General features: G+C 30.2%; 1 protein-coding gene across 1 annotated transcript in view; it reads left to right on the top strand.

The window, feature by feature from the left end:
• The window catches only part of LOC107447656 (atonal bHLH transcription factor 8-like protein net), a 37,737-nt gene extending 19,140 nt beyond the window's left edge, over nt 1–18,597 (top strand). The window contains exon 2 of the mRNA XM_016062623.3: nt 18,205–18,597. Within this exon, the coding sequence (XP_015918109.1) occupies nt 18,205–18,210 (6 nt within the window). The 3' untranslated portion in view covers nt 18,211–18,597. The remainder of the gene's footprint in view (nt 1–18,204) is intronic.
• The last annotated feature ends 5,301 nt before the right edge of the window (nt 18,598–23,898 follow it).

Genomic DNA, 23,898 nt, shown 5'->3' on the forward strand with positions numbered 1-23,898 from the left:
ATATAGAATATCAATTAGACGATTGAATGATTAAATTAGACGATATATTATATAAATATGGAATATTTATTATATCAAGCATTATATTATAATAATTAGACCAAATTTTTAGACGTACTGTACTTTTTTGATAATGACATGATTTGCACTAGTTTATAGGCAATACTTTTCTACACACATGTAATGGGTTTTTATTCCGGAGATTTCTTATATACTTCCCATTTGTATTTATTTTTAATGTATTGCATTACAATGTTAACCCCAATTGATACAGGAGCGTAAACAAGTGCAAACAGCAGCGTAAAAACAACAAAGCTGTATAGAGTATCACCTGATAATTAAGATTTTACATAGAATCTTAAGAGTGCGTTTAATAATCAGGCCAGGTAATCCATAAAATCGATCTTAACCAAGCAGAAAGGTAACTATTAAAGAGAAAATTAAATGAATCCGGTTGCGTATACATAAAAATTAAGATAAACTGTGTCCACTGTGTCAAAATTATTAGCATTCATATGAAGAGTTGTTTGATCCAATATTGGCACCAGCTGTTTTACAGAGAGAAGTCGGAACAGAAATAGTTTGTTTTCTTTACGCCCTCAACCACAGACGGATTGTTCTTCTTGTTGAGTATAAAGCCCTCCAGATGTGACGTTTTAACCTTCTATCAGGATTTTTAAGCTGGTGTTTTTATTTTTTCCATCTTTAATTTCTATCTTAGGAGAAGATACCCCGCTTCAGTAAGACCAATCCATTCCTAATTCTTTGAAGAAGAAAAAATATTTTCTAATGTGTTACTATATTTTATTTTATTTTATATCCGTCGTTGAACAGCCGACCCAGTATTATGGATTTACGACTATTAATGTTCAACACCGTACTCTTGTCATTTTGAATTCAATTCAGAAGACAAGGAATCTCCTGAATAAGTACCCACAGACCTGATATGGGAACATGGAGGACTTTGCGACTCGATGGATTTAACAGTGCACCAGTCACCATTTACTACACTGGGAGTCTTCGGCCGATGGGGATCGAACCCACGAACTCTTGAACATGGGCCCAGTGCCCTATCAATCAGGCTATCCCGACCTAACGTGTTGCTATATTTTATTTTATTTTATAACCGTCGTTGAACAGTCGACCCAATTTCATGTGTTTACGACTACTGATGTTCAACTCCGTAGCCTTGTCATTTTGAACCCGATCCAGAAGACAAGGGAACTCCTGGATCGAGTATTGAGAGAAATTTGCCTTAGTGGAGGACTTTTTGATGGAGCTAACCCGCATTTGCGTTACATGGAGAGGAAGATCACGAGAACCTCCCACGGTTAGCCTGACGGCAAAAGGACTCTAACCCATGATCCGTCTACCACTGAGGATATTTCACGTCAGCACTGTGGTCGATGCAAGCCGGATGCGGAATTTGTATCGACTGGGATTCGAACCCGGTTCACCTCATTGCAAGGTGAACGCTCTATCCCCTGAGCCATCCCGGCTTAATGTGTTACTATAGTATTGTTGGAAATAACGATTGCGAAAGGTTGCTGAAATGTTTAAAAACTTTGAACCAAATTATTTTTCAGCTTTTGAACCGAGCGCAATAGCGTCATTTTTGATTCTTGTGGGCATAAAATTCAACAAACCAACCCTATTAACTAACTGAATTAATAGAGTCTCCCAAAAAGAAATTTTCTTACAATGAACTTCTCCTTATAACGATATTTTTAATCAAAGCCTTAAAGTATGTTCCTTATAACGAAGTGATTTTCTCCCCATAACAACATTTTTCAGACTTTTTTAACTTTACAATTTTCGTCACCTTTTGGAATGTTACTAACGTTTCGATTTCTACCATTTTTTTTATCTTTACAATTTTCGTCACCTGTTTTGGAATGTTACAAACGTTTTGATTTCTACCATTTTTGAAGAAGGGTGGAATTTCCGCTCTTTTAGTGTTATTTCATTCCAGCTGTTTTGAAACACATCTTTAGAATATCCTTTTTAATATTAGAAGTATACTTTTGAGCTTATCGCATGGACTAAACATTCTGCAAAAAAAATATTCTAAAGTACCTGCAAAAAAGAAATTTGAATTTACTACAAACGAATTGTCGATGAGAGAATGAAGATAAAGTTAACTATATCCATGGTTCATTATAGGTAGTTTAGACTGTATTTCAGCGATGTTAAAGTGTATACTGACTAAACAGGAGGAAAATCGTATCGCAATATATGAGAGAAAGATATTGCGGAGTATACTTGGTGGTATAAATGAAAACAATAACTGGAGAAGGAGATTTAACTTTCCACTGTACAAGATTTACGAACAACCTGATATTATTAAATGCATAAAAATAAATCGAATGAATTGGATGGCCCACGTGGTTCGAATGAGTGATGACGCTACAATAATAAAGATAATTCGTTTTTAGACCCACTGGAACAAAAAAACTGTAAAGGCCGTGGTTTAGATGAGTTGATTCGGTGGAGTCTGATTTTCTTGTAAATAATGAAAAGAATTGGAGATCAAAGATAAATCGGAAGTCATTATAGAGAAATCTTCACAGGAAGGCATTGGCCCACATTGGGCTGTCTGGCCAACTATGATGACGATGAGACTGTTTCTTTTCGAGGGTCTGAGAAAATCCATATATATATANATATATATATAATTTATGCAACTGTTAAATGGATTCTTTTTTTTCCAGGCGATTTCTTTTTTCAGTTATTCCTTAACGGGATGTATTTCCTATTTCTCATCAAAATTTTCACAGATTGCATTCCAGCTTACGAAAACCCTGGGTGCTTTCATTTGTCACACACAGACATTCTAAACACAAAACCCACCCACTAAAAGTGTTCTAGCCCAGAATAATACTCTTTCATCAAAATTTATAAAACAGGTTGTTTCTCTCTCTCTCTCCAGTGAAGAAAAAAGAAAGAAAGAAAAAAATGCGTTGCTAAAATGGAGAGATTTTGACAAAAGAACGCCATGAAAACTGGCAAATAGCCTCCAAATCTGACGGGGGAGAAAGAACACTCCCTGCCAAAGAATTTCATCCCCCCTCTCCCCCCCTATCCACCCACGCTAACACACTCCCGCACACCCTTCTCCTAATTCTGAAAACATCTGGGAACCTTTCCGTTCTTCAGCCCCTGCAGCTACAGCTTCTCCTGCGCGCACTAACGGTACAAGGCAACAAGGAATCGATTTTAATATCGATGTGGGGCCTTTCGATGCAGCTTCCTTCTATTTGAATGCCATATCATAACTAGCTTTCAATCTTTTATCATGTTACGAATGCGATTAAAACATTTTATCGCTTTGATAAAAATGGAAACTGTTTTATTTGATAAAAGTTTTTATTAAATATAAAATAATATCAGCAGCATAATCACTATTAGTTTCTAAAAAACATTTAAAAAAAAGAAGATTGCTTTATATAAGAAAAATAAATGGAACAATGGATAATGGAAACTGTTTTATTTGATAAAAGTTCTTAATAAATCTAAAATAATATCAGCTGCATTGATCACTATTAGTTTCTGAAAAACATTAAAAAAATGATTGCTTTATATAAAAAAAAATTAATGGAATAATGGATAATGGAAACTATTTTATTTGATAAAAGTTCTTATTAAATCTAAAATAATATCAGCTGCGTAATCACTATTAGTTTCTGAAAAACATTAAAAAAATGAATGTTTTTATGAAAAAAAGAGGATTTATTAAATAATAAATGGAAACTGTTTTATTTAATAGAAGTTCTTATTAAATCTAAAATAATATCAGCTGCATGATCACTATTAGTTTCTAAAAAGCATTAAAAAATTGAATGTTTACATAAAAAGTGATTTGTTAAATAATAAATAAAAACTGTTCTATTTGATAAAAGATTTGATTCAAATCTCATTAAACTTGCGAAAACGAATGGTTTTTATTTGGAGGATCATTATTTGTTTTTTATTTCATTTGGTAAAAAATGTTTACACATTACAAAGTTAATTACAGAGATTAGTTTGTTTGATAAGCATTTTGCTTCAATTCTTAATTAGATCTAAAATAGTATAAATGAATGACTTTTGTTATTTGTTTCTAAAACAACTGATAAAATGAAATGTTTCATTATGCTAATAACGTAAAATGGGTGCAACTAGGTTGAAGGCCCCTAAATGTTAATTTTCATTCGCCATAATTTTGCAGCTGTTTATTTTTGAAGTGATACTTCTTATGCGACTTCCAACAAGGTTGCGTTAAACGTTTAACGCTACATTTTTATTGGCCGGGAAATCACGTGGTAGGATCCAGTTTTCCCTCATTCATTTCCATATTGTTTTGGTTCTCACTAGCATAAAAGTATTGTTTTTCCGTAAATATTTTTTTAGTTTGATTAGATGCACATATAATTTAATAGGATAGTATTTTTTATTTTTAAATTTAGTGGATAACAATTGTAAAAAATGAGTGAAAACAATCCCACGGACAATGCGACGGATTTAAGGTTATGTCAAGGTACGTCTCTTGTGAATATCAATTGATTGTTAGGTTTNGTATCGGGACAGTCTGACCGTTTTTGCAAAAATCCAGTGCTGTTACTGTTGAACAAGGAATCGCAAAGACATGAATGATTTGGCATGAACAAGATTTTTCTTTTAAAGGAAAAAAAAAAAAAAAAAAAAAAAAAAAAAAAAAAAAAAAAATTTTTTTTTTTTTTTTTTTTTTTTTTTTTTTTTTTTTTTTTTTTTTTTTTTTTTTTTTTTTTTTTTTTTTTTTTACATAAAATTGTTAATTTAAATAATATAGGAATCCTAAGGACAAGTGCAGAAGTAGCACACTAAAAGTAGTCAGACTACTGTAGTCGCTACTTGTTTTTCGTAGTTTGCAGTGTAGTGTGCCACTTTTTTTAAGAAGTAGTATAGTGATTTAAAAAAAAAGTAGTTTTTAACGATTCCTGGTAACTAGATTTTAAATTAGTAACATATATAAAAAGAGAGTCTTATCAGGGTTGCCACTCCACAGGGAAAACCTGGAAAATACAGGGAATTTAAAAAGTCATCTGAAATAGCAGGGAAAATGCAGGGAATTTTGAGGTTTTCTTTAGAAACAGGGAATTTTTGTCTTTTAAAAAATTCAGACCTATCAAAGCATAATAATCTACGGGATGTATAAAGATGACAGTTAAGCTATATTAAATTTATTATAGCGTTATGTCTTTCATGTTGTCCTTATTTCTCCACGTTTTCCCGGCAACTAAAACTAGCATCGCTTGTATAGCACACAAGAGCACAGTGCTTTCTCTTAATATAGTGTGCATAATATGTGCAGGGAAAACACGGGGAATTTTTTTTTTCTACAGTTATGAATGATAACCCTGTTTATATATATATATGTAGTAAACTGAAGAATCCTGCTCCATTGAAAATATTTGTACGTAAATAGGATGTAAAAATCACATAGACAAGAAATATTAAAAAAAAATTTTAAAGTCGATTCCTACTTAGATCATCAAAGAAAATTTTTATTTTAGCTACTTTTTATTAAACAATTAAAATTAAATTTTCTCATATAAAACTAAAATTAATTCATTAAATTTAATGAATGAATTAATATTTGAAAAAAACTGTATTAACATCATCCACTACAAGTTTAAAAAATATATATTTGAACTTGAGTGAAGGAATAAAAAGTATTTTATTTAACGATCGTAATTTTGAACAAGTTACATAAATATTCAGGGTGATTCTAAAAAGATGGGAAAAATTTTAGGAAGTGATAGTGCACACCCAGACAAACAATTTTTATCAAAGAATGCATGGTCGAAAACAAAACCCAAAACCGCTAGAGGGCGTCCAAGTTTATGTTCTTATATGAGGCAAAAACACACAAAGAACGATGAAGTTTAGTTATAAAAGCAAATTTAGCATGATTACAATAAGTGTTCAAAACCGTGGCCGGCAGCGGCTATGCTGGTACAACGGCGAAGAAAAGATAGGCGAACTTTCCCTGCTGCGGCCGAAAGCTTGGCGACAAATAACGTAGCGCAGTAACTCGATTGTGACTTTGTACTGATCTAAATTCTTAATAAATTCTTGCTGACTGGGCTCGTTCCTAGGCTGGAGTGGAGCCGGACCAGTAGCCAAGCTTTGGGCTATATGGTAAAGGGTCTATAATAACCTAGGTACATGTCCAAAGCTTGGAGAAAAGAAAAGAGAAAAGAAAAGAAAAGCGCAGTAACTCGCAATAGGAATGGAGCTTTCTCGTTTGCATGAAAAAACTTTCCAAATGCGCCAGCACCTTTGCGTTTTGTTTTCGACCATGCATTCTTTGATAAAAATTGTTTGTCTGGGTGTGTACTGTCACTTCCTAAAATTTTTCCCATCTTTTTAGAATCACCCTGTATATAGGGAGAGAGCGAAACTAATAATAGGAATTGGGGAAGAAAAAAAAAAGGCGCACGGTATGAGACCACTATAAAAGTGTAAATTTGGTGACGTGGTGTCGTGTTCTTTATTGAACAGATTTGCCACAGAGAGTATAAAATAATTAGATATTGAAAAGTGCCCAATAAACTATTTTTTTTTGTTCACATAAGTTAAAAAGGATCACTGATGTTGTTTTTAAAATATGTGAAAAACTGAATCGCTCATAGTAAAACTTAAAACAATGACTAACGCTTAACCCAGCAGGAAATTCCATTTCATTTTTCGCTCTTCTCTATTTAATGAATAAATTAATAACTGAGAAAAACTGTATTAACGTCAAATGTCATCCATTACAAGTTTCTAAAATTGCATATGGATGAATAGAAAGTATTTTATGAACGACTGAAAATTTGAACAAGATGTATATAGGGGGAACTAATTGTAGGAATTGTATGGTTGATTGGGTGGAGTGTGATTCGATGTGCAACCATCTTCATGTTGTGATTTCTGGATTGTTCTTATCTAACATAAATGAAAGTGTCTTCGTGTGTTTTTTCTAAAACGTTGTGAGAACGTAGAAAATTTAATCATTTATCAGAATTTGATTTATTAATTATTCAAACTATCTGAAAAGCATAAAAACAACTACAGCGTGTTTGTTTCAAATTATTTAGCCAACGTCTAAAAAAAAAATTAAAAAGTGCGTATTTTTTAAGTTTTCATTAATTTTAAATACGATGCGCAAATGAAACATATTAACCTATTTTGAAAAAATTTTGATGCTGTTTTTATTCTTAATAGGCAACTTTTTGGTCCTAAAAGCTTTCCGAAATTCCAAAATTCACTTTTCAGCTCTGTTTCGCAACAAACTACGGAAAATTATACCATGGAATAATTCTATAGAACAAACTATGGAATATTTCTGATCAGTATCTATAAGTTTCTAGTTCAGCAAACAAACCATAGAAGATAGAAATAAAAGAGCCATATTTCTGTTCATTTAATTAGCCAATGTTCAGCTCAACAACAAACTTATAGAAAATTGAAATGAATGAGTAATGTTTCTGACAATTTCATTCATAAAAGTTCAGTTCAACAACAAACTATGAAACATTTTAATGTATAAAAACTATTTTCAGTCATTCAATGATATGAGTGCAAGCAACAAAATAATCTAAATATACATTTGAGGACTTAGTTCATTCTTCTCAACTACCAGTTCCATTTAACAACCCCCTTTCTTCGATCAGCTCCCCGGTTCATCGCTACCAGCTGACGCTATAATGAATTGACCATTCCGCTGACTCACCCCATTCCCTTCACAAGAATTCTTTTTTTTTATATTTATTCTTTCCCCCTTTTCTTTCGAAGTTTTCGGAAAGAAGCCACCCCCGAGAGACAGAATATTCTTTGATACAAATTTATGATTTTTGAAAAATTAAGAGAAAAGAAAAAGTTTCTTTTATTGCAAGATTTTTAATTTATATGCGCATTCATAATTTTAAAAGCAAACTTGGAAAACATGTATCAAGAATATTATTCGAGAAGATAAGACATTTACAATACATTCCTCATTATCAAAAAGATTGGGTACATGCTTATGTTTTTATTTATTATGTTTTTATGTATTTTATTTATGTTTTTATTTATTAATTTAATGAATATCATTTCATGCAGAGCCTTATTATTATTTTTTTGATTAATATTTAGTTGAATATAAATTAATCTTTATTTAAATGTGAATTAATATTTATTTGATGTTTTTTGTTTAAATTTTTTAATTATCTTTATTTGAAAAAACTTTAAACATGAAAGCAAATATTTTTTTAAACATGGAGTCTCCTCTTTTTTTAGTCCATATCATTTCCAATTTATATTTTAAAACTCAAAGCCCAGAAAGCATGTAACCTTAAAGGCAACCTTGTCGTCGGAATTTTCATCTTATTGTCACGAAAATGTTTGTACTAAAAACCTTTTTTCAATAAAGCAAAAATATTGCTCTTTCAAACCTTTCATCCTAAAAGGATTAAAAAAAATTTCTTTTAAAGCTTTTTTTTTTTAAAAAAAGAAATGGTCACTTAGATCCATAATGACGTTTTAGCTAATGTCACACTATCGATGGGATCAAATTGCATTGTCCATTAAAATTTCATAACAAGGTGGATTTTAGCTGAGACTTTGCGAAAAGAAACTTTGTAATTACCTAGATTTAAGACTAGTTAGATTATTTTCATCCTAAGACAACCTCTATTTAAGGTTTTTATATAGAAGGTTGTCTTCCAAGGTTTTGGATTAGGGCGCAGTGTTTCCCAAACTTATGACTTTTGTGTACCTTTTTCTAAATTTTTCGTAACACTCTGTACCATTAATATAATAATAACTGTATTTTTTACTGTAAAAAAATTGCACAAAAGTCAAAAATCACAACTGGCTGTTGACACCACTCATTATTAACTGTTAACTCTGCAAAAGATAGCCAACAGAGCAATACGTAATCGTAAATTTTCATGGCTAGCTTAGTTTTAAAATAAAAAGATTTTGCAAATTTCGTTTGTTGCAAAATATTTCGCATAGGAACGTGTACCCCCATTAAATTGTTCCCGTACCCCTGGGGGTACGCGTACCACACTTTGGGAAACACTGGATTAGGGTAAAGTGAATAGAGCAGATTGTCACAGGTTTTAAGGTTAGAAGGTTTACACGTAAACCGCACAAAAACCTTTTTAGGTTTACATTGATAGGTTTCTGTTGAGTGAAAATGAGCCTTATTTTGCTATTTGGGAGGCCTCAAAAGACCTAAAGAATAGTCTCGTTTTCTTCCCCCATTGAATAGTCAGATAAAAAAAAAAAGTCGCAAATGGTGACCATGCTTTTTTGGAGAGCGGCAGTTCCATTAAATTTTTGCTGACCAACCAGACAGTCGGTCCATCTGAACCATTAACCATTCCATTACGAGGGTAATAATAAAGGACAACTCCGTCCTTTGCCACCCTTTTCTTCTAGGAGAGAATTAGGGGTGGGGTGGTGGGTGGAGAGAGCGGGTGGAGCGGGAGAACTCCCCGATTCTTTCTGTCTTGTGCCTGGCCACGTGTTCAGGGGAAGTGATGCGTGGGGGATGGTATTCTTCCTCCCCATCCCCTGTCAGTAATGTGAAGGGAAGGTGCGAAGTGGGAGGGTGGAGTGCCGGGAGAGATGCAGATGGCAGGGACACCGATGATCGATCCGGGACTTTCCTCTGCCTGCTGCTCTTGGCGTTCCTTTTCTCTCCATCCTCCTCTCTTTCGGGATGCTCCCCTCCTTCAAAAGGGATTTTGCTAGGATGATGATTGGATGTGGATTTTGAAAATTGAACTCTAAAACTTTGATTGCGTTTTTTTATATTTTTAAATCTTATAATTTCATTAATTTTTTTTTCTTTTTTGGTTTCAACTATTTTGATATATAACATAAAAAGCTTATATTAATCTTTATATGTTATCCTAATTAATTATTCTAATCGAAATACTTAAATTTGTTGTGATCTTTAAGCAAAAGACTTGGAACTGCAAAAAACTGAAGTCACGAAAACTATTAAAAATGAAAATCAAACTTTAAAGTTCGCTGGTAGCGCTACTACAATTCTTTTATTCCTCGAACAGTTTAATTATGTTATTATTTTTAACACGTATACAAATGTGTATTTTTTTTAATAAGTCATAACTTTATACTTTTATATATTGTTATCATTACAAATTTGATTCAGCTCATTTCGACTGAGCTTCTATCATAGGGAAACTTTTGCAAATCGAAAATATTTTTTAAAATTTTTGGATTGTAATTAAACATTTTTGGCGCGGGGGGGGTGTAACATAAAAAGCTTCTAATAATCTTTTTATGTTATCCTAATTAATTATTCTAATCGAAATATTTTTCTCACACTTTTAAAAGCCACATTCTGTTCTTAAATCAATTTTTGGCTCAAGCATGCATTTAATCGAAAGCAGGACATTTTTCTCTTTGCTCTCCGTGGGAAACGCTCAACCTATTTTATAAATCAATTACAATTGCTAAGATGTCCCTCTTTCCCTAAATGGAAACATTTTACGGATTTACTTTGCAAGATTTTCCCTAACATATAATCAAGAAGCACAACTTTTCGTGTACACTTTCATGACTACCAGTAGATAATACAATTCCAGCAAAAAACGACACAAATTTTAAGATATGTTTGTTGGCAGGAAAGCACTTCATCAGGGGACACACTGGAGCCTTTCTGTTGTCAGTGGTGAAACCAAAAACTGACAGCTCTTGGTTTTACCACTGACAACAGAAAGGCTCCAGTGTGTTAGCAGGCAGTGTGTCCCCTGATGAAGTGCTTTCCTGCCAACAAACATATCTTAAAATTTTTGTCGTTTTTTGCTGGAATTGTATTTCTGACTTTATAAATTGAAATAAAACAAATTTGGATTTAGCTGCCTTTAAGCGCTTTTCTATTTTGATTTATTGTTTTAAATGTTCTCTTACTTATTTTGTCTTTTTCTGAATTTGTAAATTAGTTTCATTTCTTTGATTAAACCAGTAGATAATCATTTCAGTGGCAAAAAGAGGCTGAATAGTATTATTAATTTTGTATTTTAAAACTAATGAAGATTTTTGTTTAAACAAAATAACGTGTGCTGAAAGGAAAATCGTAAAAGCTTTAAAGTAAACTCAATGTTTTAAATCATTGCAAAATTAATATAATTTACGATAAATAATTAAATATATAATTACTTTTCTGCAATGAACATAAATATATTGTAAAAATAATAGTTTTCAGTTTGATTTATAAGTGAAATGATGAGACAATTTCGTTTTTCTTTTTCGACGAGGTAAATATTAAACTTAATATTTCCCGTTAAAAACAATGCTGTGTTTATTGGAGAAAAAAACGTTAAAATTTCGGGTATAATTTTTTTTGTACGAAAAAAAGCAAATTTTTTCTTAGATAAATACAAAGCTTAACTTCTCACTTGGAATAAAAAGTTTCAATTGTAAAAACTTATTTTTTTCCCCGAAAATAAGGGGGACATTTTGTATCTAGTTTAAAAAACGGGCAGCTTTTCTTGAATTTTTCTTTCTATCAAAATAAGGGCAAAAATTAGCCACTCACGTAAAAAATGTAGTTTTTTTTTTTTTTTTTTTTTTTTTTTTTTTTTTTTTTNGAATGTTGAAAGAGTTAAGTTGAAAATTTAACATCTCGCGTAAAAAAAATCTGAAGTTAATAGTTTTAATTGAAAGAAAAAACAGCTTCTTCCCAAAAGTTCTTATATTAATAAAATAAAAAGTTTTGATTGAAAACTTATATTTCTTGCTTCGCAAGTAAATATTTATGGATGCGCGTAATAATTTGCATTATATATAAATTTGAAGAGCTCTCTATAATAGTTTAAGGTGCAGTATAAGATAACACTGCATATAGTTTATAGATAAGTACATAGTATAACGAATAGTTTATAGATAAGGTGCAGTTAATAGATAACACTGCTTCTTCCTCATTTTTCTCCATTATTTTTCTTCTTTTCTTCAAAAATTTTTTTTAAAGATAAAAAGCGAATGATTAAGTTTTCTTATTCTAAAAATTATTTATTTTATTTCTAATATTCTTATTATTTTATTTTTCAAACCACAATGCTTAATAAGTTGTGAAACTTTTTTTAAAAAGGGGATAATTTTTCTTTAAATTAATTAATAATTAGTGGTTATCAGTGCTTGTACCAGTATTTAGAGATTCTTCTATTAGATTTATCAATGAAAACCAAACAACGTACCCAAAAAACATTTAGGTTTCCATTATTGTTTTTTTTTTCCAATGCCCACAGGTGTTAACATCCGTCAATTCAGGCATATACAGGGCGATTTTGTTGGCCTCTCTTTCAGGGGCACCCTATTAGGTGGGCCGACGTCGCTCCCACAGTTAGGATAGATAGTACAGAGAAGGAAAAAACATCCATGCCTTGCCCGGGATTCGAACCCAGAACCTTTCTGATGCAAGGACAGTTCCCTGCCCCCTACACAGGCCGATCGGCAGTTTTTATTATTGTAAGCGTACGGGAATTTTTTAGAAACACATAAAAAAGATGGATCTGGTTAATTGCGCAGTTTAATGCCACAAGAACAGGGTGCTGTTACTCTGCGCCAAATTTAAAAATTAAATGAAGACTTTGGTACAAACTTAAACTAACGAAGTAAAATGGTACTAGCAGCTTTGTCTGAAGCATGAACAAAAGAGAGAGAAAAACGGGTTAACAAACAAAAAAAAGTGAAAACGGCAGGTTTCAAGGCTTTGACATCCGTATTTACGAAAAGATATAAGGCCCTAAGTAGTATATATCTTTTTCTAGAAGGGGATTATTTTTACATCAGGTTTATTTAACATTAATAAATTAAAATAAAAATTACATAACAAGTGCTATAATTTTAGCAAGAGAGAAATAGGTAATTTTTTTTGCGAGAGAAAATTATCTTCATAAATTAGAAATGTTAGTAACACTTTTATTTAAATCCATTCTAAGATTTCTCATTCTTGATAAGAATTTTAATTGGTTTTTGTGCAACATAATCATAAGCGATGTAATTTTTTCTAGAGGTGACATTTTTATCAAACTGCTCCTTAGAATTGTTTCCATTTGGATAATTAACGATTACCCGTAATTTCCTATAGATAATATGAATATGCTCAGAAACATCCTAATGTCTACATGGAAAATGGGATGTTTTTGTTCCGAAATATTTTTTTCCTGTACAATTCGAAAATATGACTTATCTCAGTCCTTCCAATTCTTATTTCATTTTATCTCAATTCTTCCATTTCTTATTTCATTTTATCTCAATTCTTCCAATTCTTATTTCATTCTTTCTCAATTCTTCCAATTCTTATTTCATTTTTTTCTCATTTCTTCCAATTCTTATTTCATTTTTTTCTCAATTCTTCCAATTCTTTTTTCATTTTATCTCAATTCTTCCAATTCTTATTTCATTTTATCTCAATTCTCCCAATCCTTTGTCACATAACTATAAATTCGATGAGGTCAGTACTAGCTTTTTCTAAAAAGTGAATTCACTAATGATGACAGTTTAGTGATGCGTATGTTATTGATCGAAACGGGTGGTTGTTGACAATCACATAGTCGCTTTGGTAAATGTCCGAAATATAAACTAGGTCTAGTTAAGTGCCACTGACCGGTATGCCCTACATCAACGTTTTTTTAAGGTTCAGTGCCTGTTGCCCGGTATGCCCTACATCAACGTTTTTTTAAGGTTCAGTGCCACTGCGCAGTATGCATTTAACCATTACTCCGAACACTGATGTTTCTCCTAATCAGGAGCGGATCCAGAAATTTTTCCTGGGGGGGGGGTCATAGATTCGAATCCCCCCCACCACAATAAACTTTTTTTTAATAAAAAAAAATCTTTTTTAAAAATTTTTTTGAAAAAAAGGGGGGATTTAATGCTAGTCTTCTTATTTAATTTTCTCATAATGAACAATAGATTTTTCGATTCGATTTCGAAAATCGATTTTTCCGACCTACCTAGATATATATGCCCCCTTAAATAATTTTTTAAATATTTTATTTCTTTCGTAAACTATTAAAAAAATTATTATTTTCATTTTTTTTCTTCAATTTTTTTTTTTTCATTTCAGGGGGGGGGCATGACCCCTATGACCCCCCCCCCCCCTGGATGCGCNAAATATCGAATAAATATAATAATATCAACGAGTAAATTAATATCAAATCGAATATAACAAATATATCGGACATTCACCAAAGCGACTATGTGATTGTTGACATTCACCGGTGAAAGTCGACATTCTCTTGGTCATTCACGGTAACATAGTCCCAGAATTATTGTGAATTTTAAGAATTATCAATGTAGGTTGTTACTTAAATATTTAAAGCAGAATAAAAAATTATGGAACTCAGTGGAGTGCGATGAATTGTTAGAATGTTGAAACTTCATGAATCTGAATTCTCTAAGCAGGCGAAATACAATTTACCGTTGAAAATTTGATCTGTAAATTTACTTTATTCTTCTAAAAATGTTATAAGATTTAAGAAATGTTAGGAAAATTTTGTTACAGTTATATAGTCTACTATTTTGTCTTTTGAGCTTAAAAGCAAAGTTGGAAGATTACTTTAAAATTGTTTCATTAATAATTTGTGTGAAACGAAATATATTTATTAAATATTGATACTGAATGTATACTGAAAGTTAAATTCAGAATTAATAATATGTAGTAACTCCGTTTTAGCATTCCTTTTTTGTTTGGATGTGACTAATAATAATTTTGAATATTTTGCTATATTTTGAATACTTTTTTTTAGTCATATTATCAAGAAGTGAAATTTTATTTAGGTCAAAAAAAATGCTTTAAACACTAAGTTTAAAATTCTGTAATTAGAAAAAGAATAAGATTCTGCATATTTTGAATATTTTGGTATGTTTTAAATACTTTTTTAGTCATATTATCAAAAAGTAAAGTTTTATTTAGGTCAAAAAAACGTGTTAAACTCTGAATTTAAAATTCTGCAAATAGAAAAGGAATAAGATTGCTTGTGGCTTAGCGTATTTTACTTTTAATGAATCAAAAGTATACCTCATCGTTCTTGGAATGAGTTGAAAAACTCTTACTATTCTCAAAGTAGTATTCAAAATAATAGAATAAATTATAAAATCGTCACCAGATGGCAGCACTAAGCCTAAGGCTGATACATTTTATGAAAGGGAAAGTTTTGCCCCTGAAATGTTTGCTTTACATTCTTAGCGGTCATTCTACAGGAAAGAAACTTTTACCCTCTGATTCAGCAAATTGTTAATCTTATGAAGTTTTATGAGAATTTATAATTTTAGATAAATGTTTTTAAAATTTTATTTCATTGAAAATTCCAACAATAGTTTTGTTTTTTAAACAGTAAAATGTGCTTTTTTTATTTTATTTCGGAGATGAGTTCAAAAATAAAATGATACTTTTATTTATCTTTTTAAAATATGATTGATTATAAACTTCTATTATTTAAATTACAATTTCGTTACATATATATTAGGGCTCTGTAATCATTTTATGCTCAAATATAACAGAGCAGGAAATATTTTCGACAAACATATTTCGTATTCTTTATTTATGCTGATTATGACTGCAAGTTTCTACATCGGAGGGAAAAAAAACTCTCTAAGAAATTGGTTTCTTTTATCCCAAGTGAAGGAACAGAAAAAAAAAATCTTTTTCGGAAGAAAAAAAATTATTTTTTTAAACAATTTAAAATTTCAACGTGGATGGATTAAATAATGGTATTAACTTTAAAGCTATTTAATATGTCATTATTAAATGAACAAAAACTAAAAGGCAACAATTGGTATTAAAAAAAGTTAAATGAACTAAATCTGTTAAGAATAACTAATTTTACAATATTTTATGGAAATGAGTGTAGCAAAACTTAATTATATTCTAATACCTGTATGTCTAATATATTCTAATACCTGATGATTAATATTTTACATGGAATCTTACAGTGTGTCTAATAATTTGGCCAGGGACTGTATATAAAGAACTGTTAAAATAATCTAATGAAATTCAAACAACATGAAAATATGTTATAATTGCAAGATACAAAGATAACCTTAGTCTTTTAAATAACAGGATTTATGCAAATACCAGGCAATTGACTTGCCTTGTTAAAAATGTCTTTAAGGTCCGAACTAACCCTACTTATTTATGTCTCCAAAAATTCTATAATATCCTTACTGTTTTAAATCTCAAAGTACACTGGGACTTCTATTCAACGAACATCCATTTTGCGAATTTCTCTATTTTGCGATTTTTTTTCTCTCGAGGAACCAAGAACATTTTGGAATAAAAAAAACTCCCAAATAGCGAAGTTAATTTTCTATTTAACGAACTTTTCTTTCAGATCCACTTTCTCTATTTCCCAAAAATATTTCGGATCATTTCAAACTTGTTAACGCATGTTACGGGGAAATTGATTTTCGAAGCAACTTTTAGAGAAAGCAGTAAAATCCCTTTCCCTTTTTGTTTGCATTTCAAACGAAAAAATTTACGGATTTTGCCGCTAGTTTATTAAACTTAAGAACGCACGTGGTAAAATTGCTTTTATAATAAACGCAACTATAATATTATATATAAATTTAGTTTTTGTTATGGTTGTTATGTATGTAGCATGATAGTGTAACACTGGATAATGTTTTGCTCTATTCTTGCTTTTCATGCAGATTTCTTTTAGGGTTAGGATTCATAAAAATAAATAGTAGATATTAGTTAACAAGATAAAGGTATATGAATTGCTATTTTAATTACATCTTGGGTTCATGAATTTAAAACCTGTTTTGTGTTGTATAAGTATTTCAAAAAGGTGATTTTCTATTTTAACGAATTTTTCATATAATTTAGCGAATTCGTTAAATAGAGGTCCGACTGTATATTATAAACCTAGGAGTCAAAATATATTTACCACCCTCTGCGTATACTAGGGAGAAAAATAAAGCATTCTATTTCTGGTATAGATTGTTAAAATAGAACATCGGGAGCAAAATAAGTTCTAACAAAATCCATCCAGAGAGATTGCAGAAGAGAGCAGGTGATGTCTGTTAAGTGACACGTTCTTAAGAGGGAGGGAGGGGGGTGTTCACCATCTGGCAAACTCTTTTAAAACAGACATCAAGCAATGAAAACAAATGGAATAAATGCTTTCCTTTCAAAAGGACCGCCGGCGTTGAAAGCGGCTGTAAACACTTAAATCTGTGATTGTAATTTCTTCTAAGATGTTTCCGGGAATCCGGCCTCATTTTGCCGGGTATCCAGCGCCGGGTAACACTCAACACAACCCAATTCAGAATTAATTATACAGTGATTATAAATTGTTAGACGCACTCTAAGATTTTGTGTAAAATCTTAATTATCAGGCGATTCTAATACAGCTTTATTGTTATTACGCGGTTTGCACTTGTTTACGTTCGTGTATCAATGGGTTAAATGAGACGATATAATATATAAATTCGAAAATTGGTTAAATCAGACGATATATTATATAAATATGGAATATTCTTATATAAAGCATTATATTAGTATGTTGTAATAATTAGATCAAATTATTCGACGCAATTTAGTTGTTTTAATAATGACATGATTTGCTCGAGTATATAGGCAACACTTTTATATTTAAACATACATGTAATGGGTTTTAATTCGGGAGATTTTTTTATATACTTCCTATTTGTATTTATATCAACTTAGAGCTCGTGTATTATATTTTGTTTTAGTTCCTTGTATTTATTAATGAAATAAAAAAATATGTTGATTTTTTCCACTTTTTTTTCCTCAAGATACTTGGTAAGCGAAGCGGTTGATATGATGTGTATAATATGTAAAGAGAAAACACAGAGTTGAGTGTCAGACCTGTGAAACTTCACAGGTTTACCTAATATACATTAAATTTTCAAATTGCTTGTGTTAGATGCCTAAGTATTAATTGTAATATACATTAAATTACAAATTGCTTGTGTTCGATGCCTAAGCTCTAATTGTAATATACATTAAATTATAAATTGCTTGTGTTAGATGCCTAAGTACTAATTGTAATATACATTAAATTATGAATTGCTTGTGTTAGATGCCTAAGTAGTAATTATAATATACATTAAATTACAAATTGCTTGTGTTAGATGTCTAAATACTAATTGTAATATACATTAAATTACAAATTGCTTGTGTTAGATGTACTAATTGTAATTTCTCTCTTTTAGGATTAAGAAGTATCGAAGGCAGCTGTAATTAGTGCTTCCAGTTGTGCCAACTCAGTTTATTTTTGAAGCAATAAAACTTTGTTTAGAGAGATGCCAAGTAACCAAACCAATGTACAAAAATGTATTTTCCCTCCTTTCATAGAATGAATGTTTAAAATAATGCTTTTGTGAGATAATTATATGTAAAACATCGAATTTTACAAATAGGCTTCTTTAAAGGTGGACCGTCCGCTAAATGTTAAACAAAAATTTCGATAAAGATTTATTTTAAACTGTGAACTTGTAGCTTTTTGGAAGTGGTTAAATTATTTAAATTTTTCTTTTTTTATTCATATTCATCAAAATATATCTGCTATTTACGATAAATCAGCAGCTTTTCTATTTATCGAAAAATTAACCTTGTAGGTCGCCAAATGAAGAATCGTCGCCATGTGAAGAATCGTCGCCAAATCTTCAGAAATGGTGTTTCCATTATTGTTGGTGTTTCGTATGAAAAACCCTTAAGAGTTCATAATCTATGAAGTCAAAAGAATAGGCATATTGATCCGAAACAAAATCTGACGTACCTTTAGCTTTAACAAGTACACTAATTACAAACAACGTGGAGTTAAATTTAAACATAAGCCTACTTAAAACATAGCTACCAAAAATGAAGAAAAAATACTATTGACTATGCAAAGTAAAAGAAATTTCATGCAAAGTATTACGTATCATCTAAAATGCTATTTAGCATTTTTATAATGACGATAATGATATTTTATAATTAATATATATTAATATTATACAAAATTTATGCTACCCTATGAATTTAACTATGAATTTTGAACTTTAAATTGTCTACAATATTTTTTGTTTCCGATGGGTACGAAATATACTTCATTATAGTTTTTTTCTTACATTTATTTTTTCTTAAAGTTATATTTTTGAAACTTTACTTTAGATTATAAATATTTGCACTGTTAAAAAATTTCGTGATGGCAAAAAAGATTAATATTTTTGAACTGACATAAAAGTTGATAATAACTAAATAAAAGTTATAAAATAAAGTTAAAAGTTTTCCAATTTATGATTATGAAATGCGTATACTTTAAGATTTACTGTCTATTTACTATCTAAATTACGCATGCTACTAGATTTACTAATTTACTATTTATTAGATATTATATTATCGAATAACAGATATATTATATATATATATTTTCAATTTTAAAACGCAGATATGTTTATTTAATTACTTTTTGCTTCACAATAAATATTTGTATCAAGTAATTAATCAGTGATTCTCAACCTCTTTTTTGTTGTGGCACACTTTTAACGATTTAGAAATTTGACGGCACACAATGAAAAAAATTCGATTAAAAGTTGTTTAATTACCTATAATACATTGTGTTAAATAGTTTGTGACAATAATTTTGAATGCGAAATAAAATAATATGTACTACAAAAGCACATTTATTAAGGGATTAATTATTTCTTTCGACCCATTTTTTATTAGTTAGTAACAGTTATTTATTTTTTTGCTAGTTATTAATTGTTAGCTTGTTTTCTATAGTTATTAACTGTTAGTTTTTTTTACATTAACTGTTATTTTTTTGTGATTTCTTGTTAACTAGTTTTTTTGCTAATTATTAATTGTTAGCTTAATTTTTGTTAGTTATCCTTTGTTAATTTGTTTTTTATATATTTGTTTTTTTAGTTATCCTTTGTTAATTTGTTTATTAATTGCATAGCTTACTTTAATGATTAGCTCTTACAGCATTTTTTAAAATTGTGTGTCATATGCAATTTAAACGCTTCCATTTCATTTTAAGATTGTTATTTACTGTCTAACATTTCTAATATTTGGCGGCACACAAAAGTGTCGTGGTTGAGAATCACTGAATTAGATGGAAGATTTCTTACAAACTGAATTGATTGAATTTTACAGAAACGAAAATTTAACAAAATATATATTTAGGGTCGGTAATTAAGAATTTTTGCCTATTTTTCTGAAATGGTTTTAAATCTTCATAGCTTCAGCAGTAAACTATATTTTCTTCATTAACAATGTGATTTTAGTGAATGTAAACTTTTTCGATGATAGACAATTTAAAAAAAAACGTATTTAAATGACAATTGTTTTAAGAATTTTATTGTAGATTTGTGCGTTAAGAGACCGTTCAAATATTGCGTAAGCATATTTTGGCAATTTTGGACTTGTCGTCATCAGAAACAAGAAAATCACAAATCCAATGTTGCATAACAATAGTCATGGTCTTTTTTCCTTACTGTAGTTATCTAATTTTAAGATTAAATTCAAATGACAACTTTAGCATAAAAAAAGAGTTGCGATTTTATACAATTTATCTGTTGAATATCTTTAAGAGAGATTCCCCCTGAAAGCACTCTGAAATTTTACCCCCGTAATATTCGAATGGCCCCTTAAAATATTTAAAAATGTGTCCATTTGTATTTGAATATTAAATTGTATCTTATGAAATAAAAATTGTGTAAACAAAATTTTTTTTAATAATAGGATCATAAGTTTATGAAATAGTGAATTGTTTACTAATAATAGCTTTCAATTGTTTATGAAATGTTCAAAATGAACTGTCATGTAAGATAATTTTGTGATGTTACTGCAGCGTTTTATTTTCATCAATTCTCTATATATTTTAAGCTCATTAAGTTGCTTTTATTTCTATTACGTTAATAACGCAGATATTATAAATGAACGCGTTTGTAATCTACGAAAAGAATAATTAATTACAGAATAATTATTGTTATCTAGAGTTAAATAAATCATGGCTAATGCATTAGGAAAATCTTATCTTGTTCTGAACCCCTTGTTATCTGTGGTATATGTTTCATTATCTATATTATTGCAAAAAATCATTAATTATTTCTATAAATAACTCAAAATGTCATTTATTTGTTAGATAAATTTTTTTAAAACTATTTTGATTATAGCAATTTAGAAAAGAAGCTTTCAGATCGATGAAATATATGTTTTTTAAGGAATACTCAGTTTTTATGCTATTATTTTGAACAAATTAACTTTTTTCTTCAATTTTATATAAACCCTTCATAAAGGGCTGTAACCAATCATTCAACTCATAGACTACGCATGAAATTTCCTTTATTAACTTGAAATGATATTTTTAGGAAATATAGATTTCCAACTCTCTGTCCTTTTCCTGAAAACCTTGCAGTAAAAAAGGGCGAAATGGGAAAGCTTTAAAAAATTGGTATTTTATTGACAGAGAGTAAAGATAATTACTCTGTGAACTATTGATCGAATGTTTAGTTATCTATGATTAATCAAATATTATGTTGCATAACTTGTGATATGTTTAAATATATGCAATTGTTTATGAATTTTCTTGCCAGTTTTTATAAATTATTTTTTCAAATATAATATATATTCGGCACAACTACAATAACACCACCAAAAGAAAAAAAAAAGTAATCTAATTCAAATATAATATATATTCGGCACAACTACATTAGCACCACCGAAAGAAAAAAATAAGTAATCTAATTTTGTACTGCTTAATTAGTAATTGTGTGATCTGTACTTCGAAATGAATGTAGTGTTATAAATATTGCTGTCAACATAAAAAAAATTACGAAACAACGTAATGAATATTTTAGATGAATTTTTATGAACCATAAAACTACATACATTTAAATATTTTCCATTTATAACTGATCTTCTGTATAAAATTGTTTTTATTTCAAAATTATAACCGTCGATTTATTTTCTTCTCCTGATAAACACGGAATAATTACGAATTTTCAGAAAACTATTTAATTTCACAACTCGTTCTTTACATTTTTCTTCATTTTGGAACTTGTAATGTTTATTATATTTTGAGAAAATCAAATGCCTTTCATATAATCAAGAGTGAAATTAAGTAATCGTTTAATATTTGTAAAAGGGGTCACGTGTTTTAAAGAATGGCCATTGTTAAAAATGCTAGAACTGATCAATGGGTAGTAGCAAAAAATGTCCTAATTTTGCTCTAGAGTTTTATTCTATTTTTCAACACGCGATTTTTATTAGAAGTAGGTAATGAATTCATTTTAGGTAGTTATAAAATATTTTTTAATTTAAAGAGCATTATGAATAAAATAAAAAAAGCTTCGGATGAATAAAGGTAAATGTTTAGAATACTTATTCAAATACTCAAGCGATCCCTGTCCTTAGTAACTATACTTATCACCTAATTCATTTATTTTTAAGTTTTGGCGGATGATTTATGCTGCCATTTTTTTTGTTGATAACTTTAGAAAATGCATAAATAATTGTGCACTGTACTTCTAAATTCGAATTCCAAGTTTTTAAGAGTTATATGAAATAAAGAAGAATAATGTTAAAGAAATAAAAGTACTTCAGAGCTTATTTGAGAAGTTTTATTATACTTGTTGTCAATTCAACAAAATATTGCTTCGTTTATTGGTGTATTTAATATAGATGCATTGAGTAGAATATACCGGGGGTGTTCTAGGATTATTGTGACAAACTTAAAGGCAAAGTAGAGGACATCACAAGGATTTGCATAGCAACCCATGATCATAGACGTTTTTGTTCGCTGCTAGGTGGTGTTCTTCACAGCAGCATTTTATAACCGTCGTTGAACAGCCGACCTAAATGTTTGGGTTTACGACTGCTAATATTCATCTCCGTAGCCTTGTCATTTTAAACCCAATCCAGAAGACAAGGGAACTCCTGGATCGAGTATTGGGAGAAATTTGCCTTCGTGAAGGACTTTTTGATGGAACTCGCCCGCATGTGCTTTAACAACGAAACCCTCCTTCGGGTAGCCGGACGGCGAAGGGGCTCTTAACCATGATCCGTCAACCATTGAGGATGTTTAACGTCAGCACTGGGGCAAACCGGATGCAGAATACGTATCGACCAGGCTTCGCGGGGGATCCACCTGATTGGAAGGCGACAGCTCTATCCCCTGAGCCATCACGACGAGAGCTTTGGAGGACACAGACCCGCGGTCATTGGCGTCAGAATGAACATTGAGTTTGCAGATGAATGATTGAGAGGAGGACGAGAAAGATTGTATCGCTGTCCAGTCCACGGTGTCTCTAGCAATGGTTCTTTTGTGACTCATCTACCAGTAATAACTAATAAATATTATGGGTTGCTTCTGTTTGTCCCAATCATCCTAGGTCACCCCACATAAACAAAACATTTCTCTATTTACTTATGCTCTTTATAGGTACAGATCACGATTTTCGGTTCTTCCAACATCGAACAGTTGTTGCGCCAACAAAGTTTTTATTTGATTAATATTTTTAACACATTTCTTTTTGTTAAATGGAGAAAAACTTTTAATTTGTATATGAATATCAAAGAATTGTCCGAATTTTGTTGAATTCACTTGTTACAAGACCACACTGAAAAAACCTGAAAGATATCTATATTTTTGTGAACAGTTCATACAAATTTTGTAGTAAACTATTTATTAATTAAGCTATAAATTAGTTTTTTCCAAAATGGCGAGTGTGTAAAATTGTTTTAATAATTCTCTAAATAACAACGAACACATTTGAAGAACTTATTTTGGACTTTTGCTAGCAACTTAAGTGACAATATTAAACAAAGACATTCTTGTGATTTGTATAGTTTTGTGTGTATATGTGTTTATATATATATATATATTCTAAATACATTTAAGAGAACATGTAAACATGCAA

The sequence above is a fragment of the Parasteatoda tepidariorum genome, chromosome 10 (assembly GCF_043381705.1).
Source record: "Parasteatoda tepidariorum isolate YZ-2023 chromosome 10, CAS_Ptep_4.0, whole genome shotgun sequence".
In the NCBI taxonomy this organism is placed as follows: domain Eukaryota; kingdom Metazoa; phylum Arthropoda; class Arachnida; order Araneae; family Theridiidae; genus Parasteatoda; species Parasteatoda tepidariorum.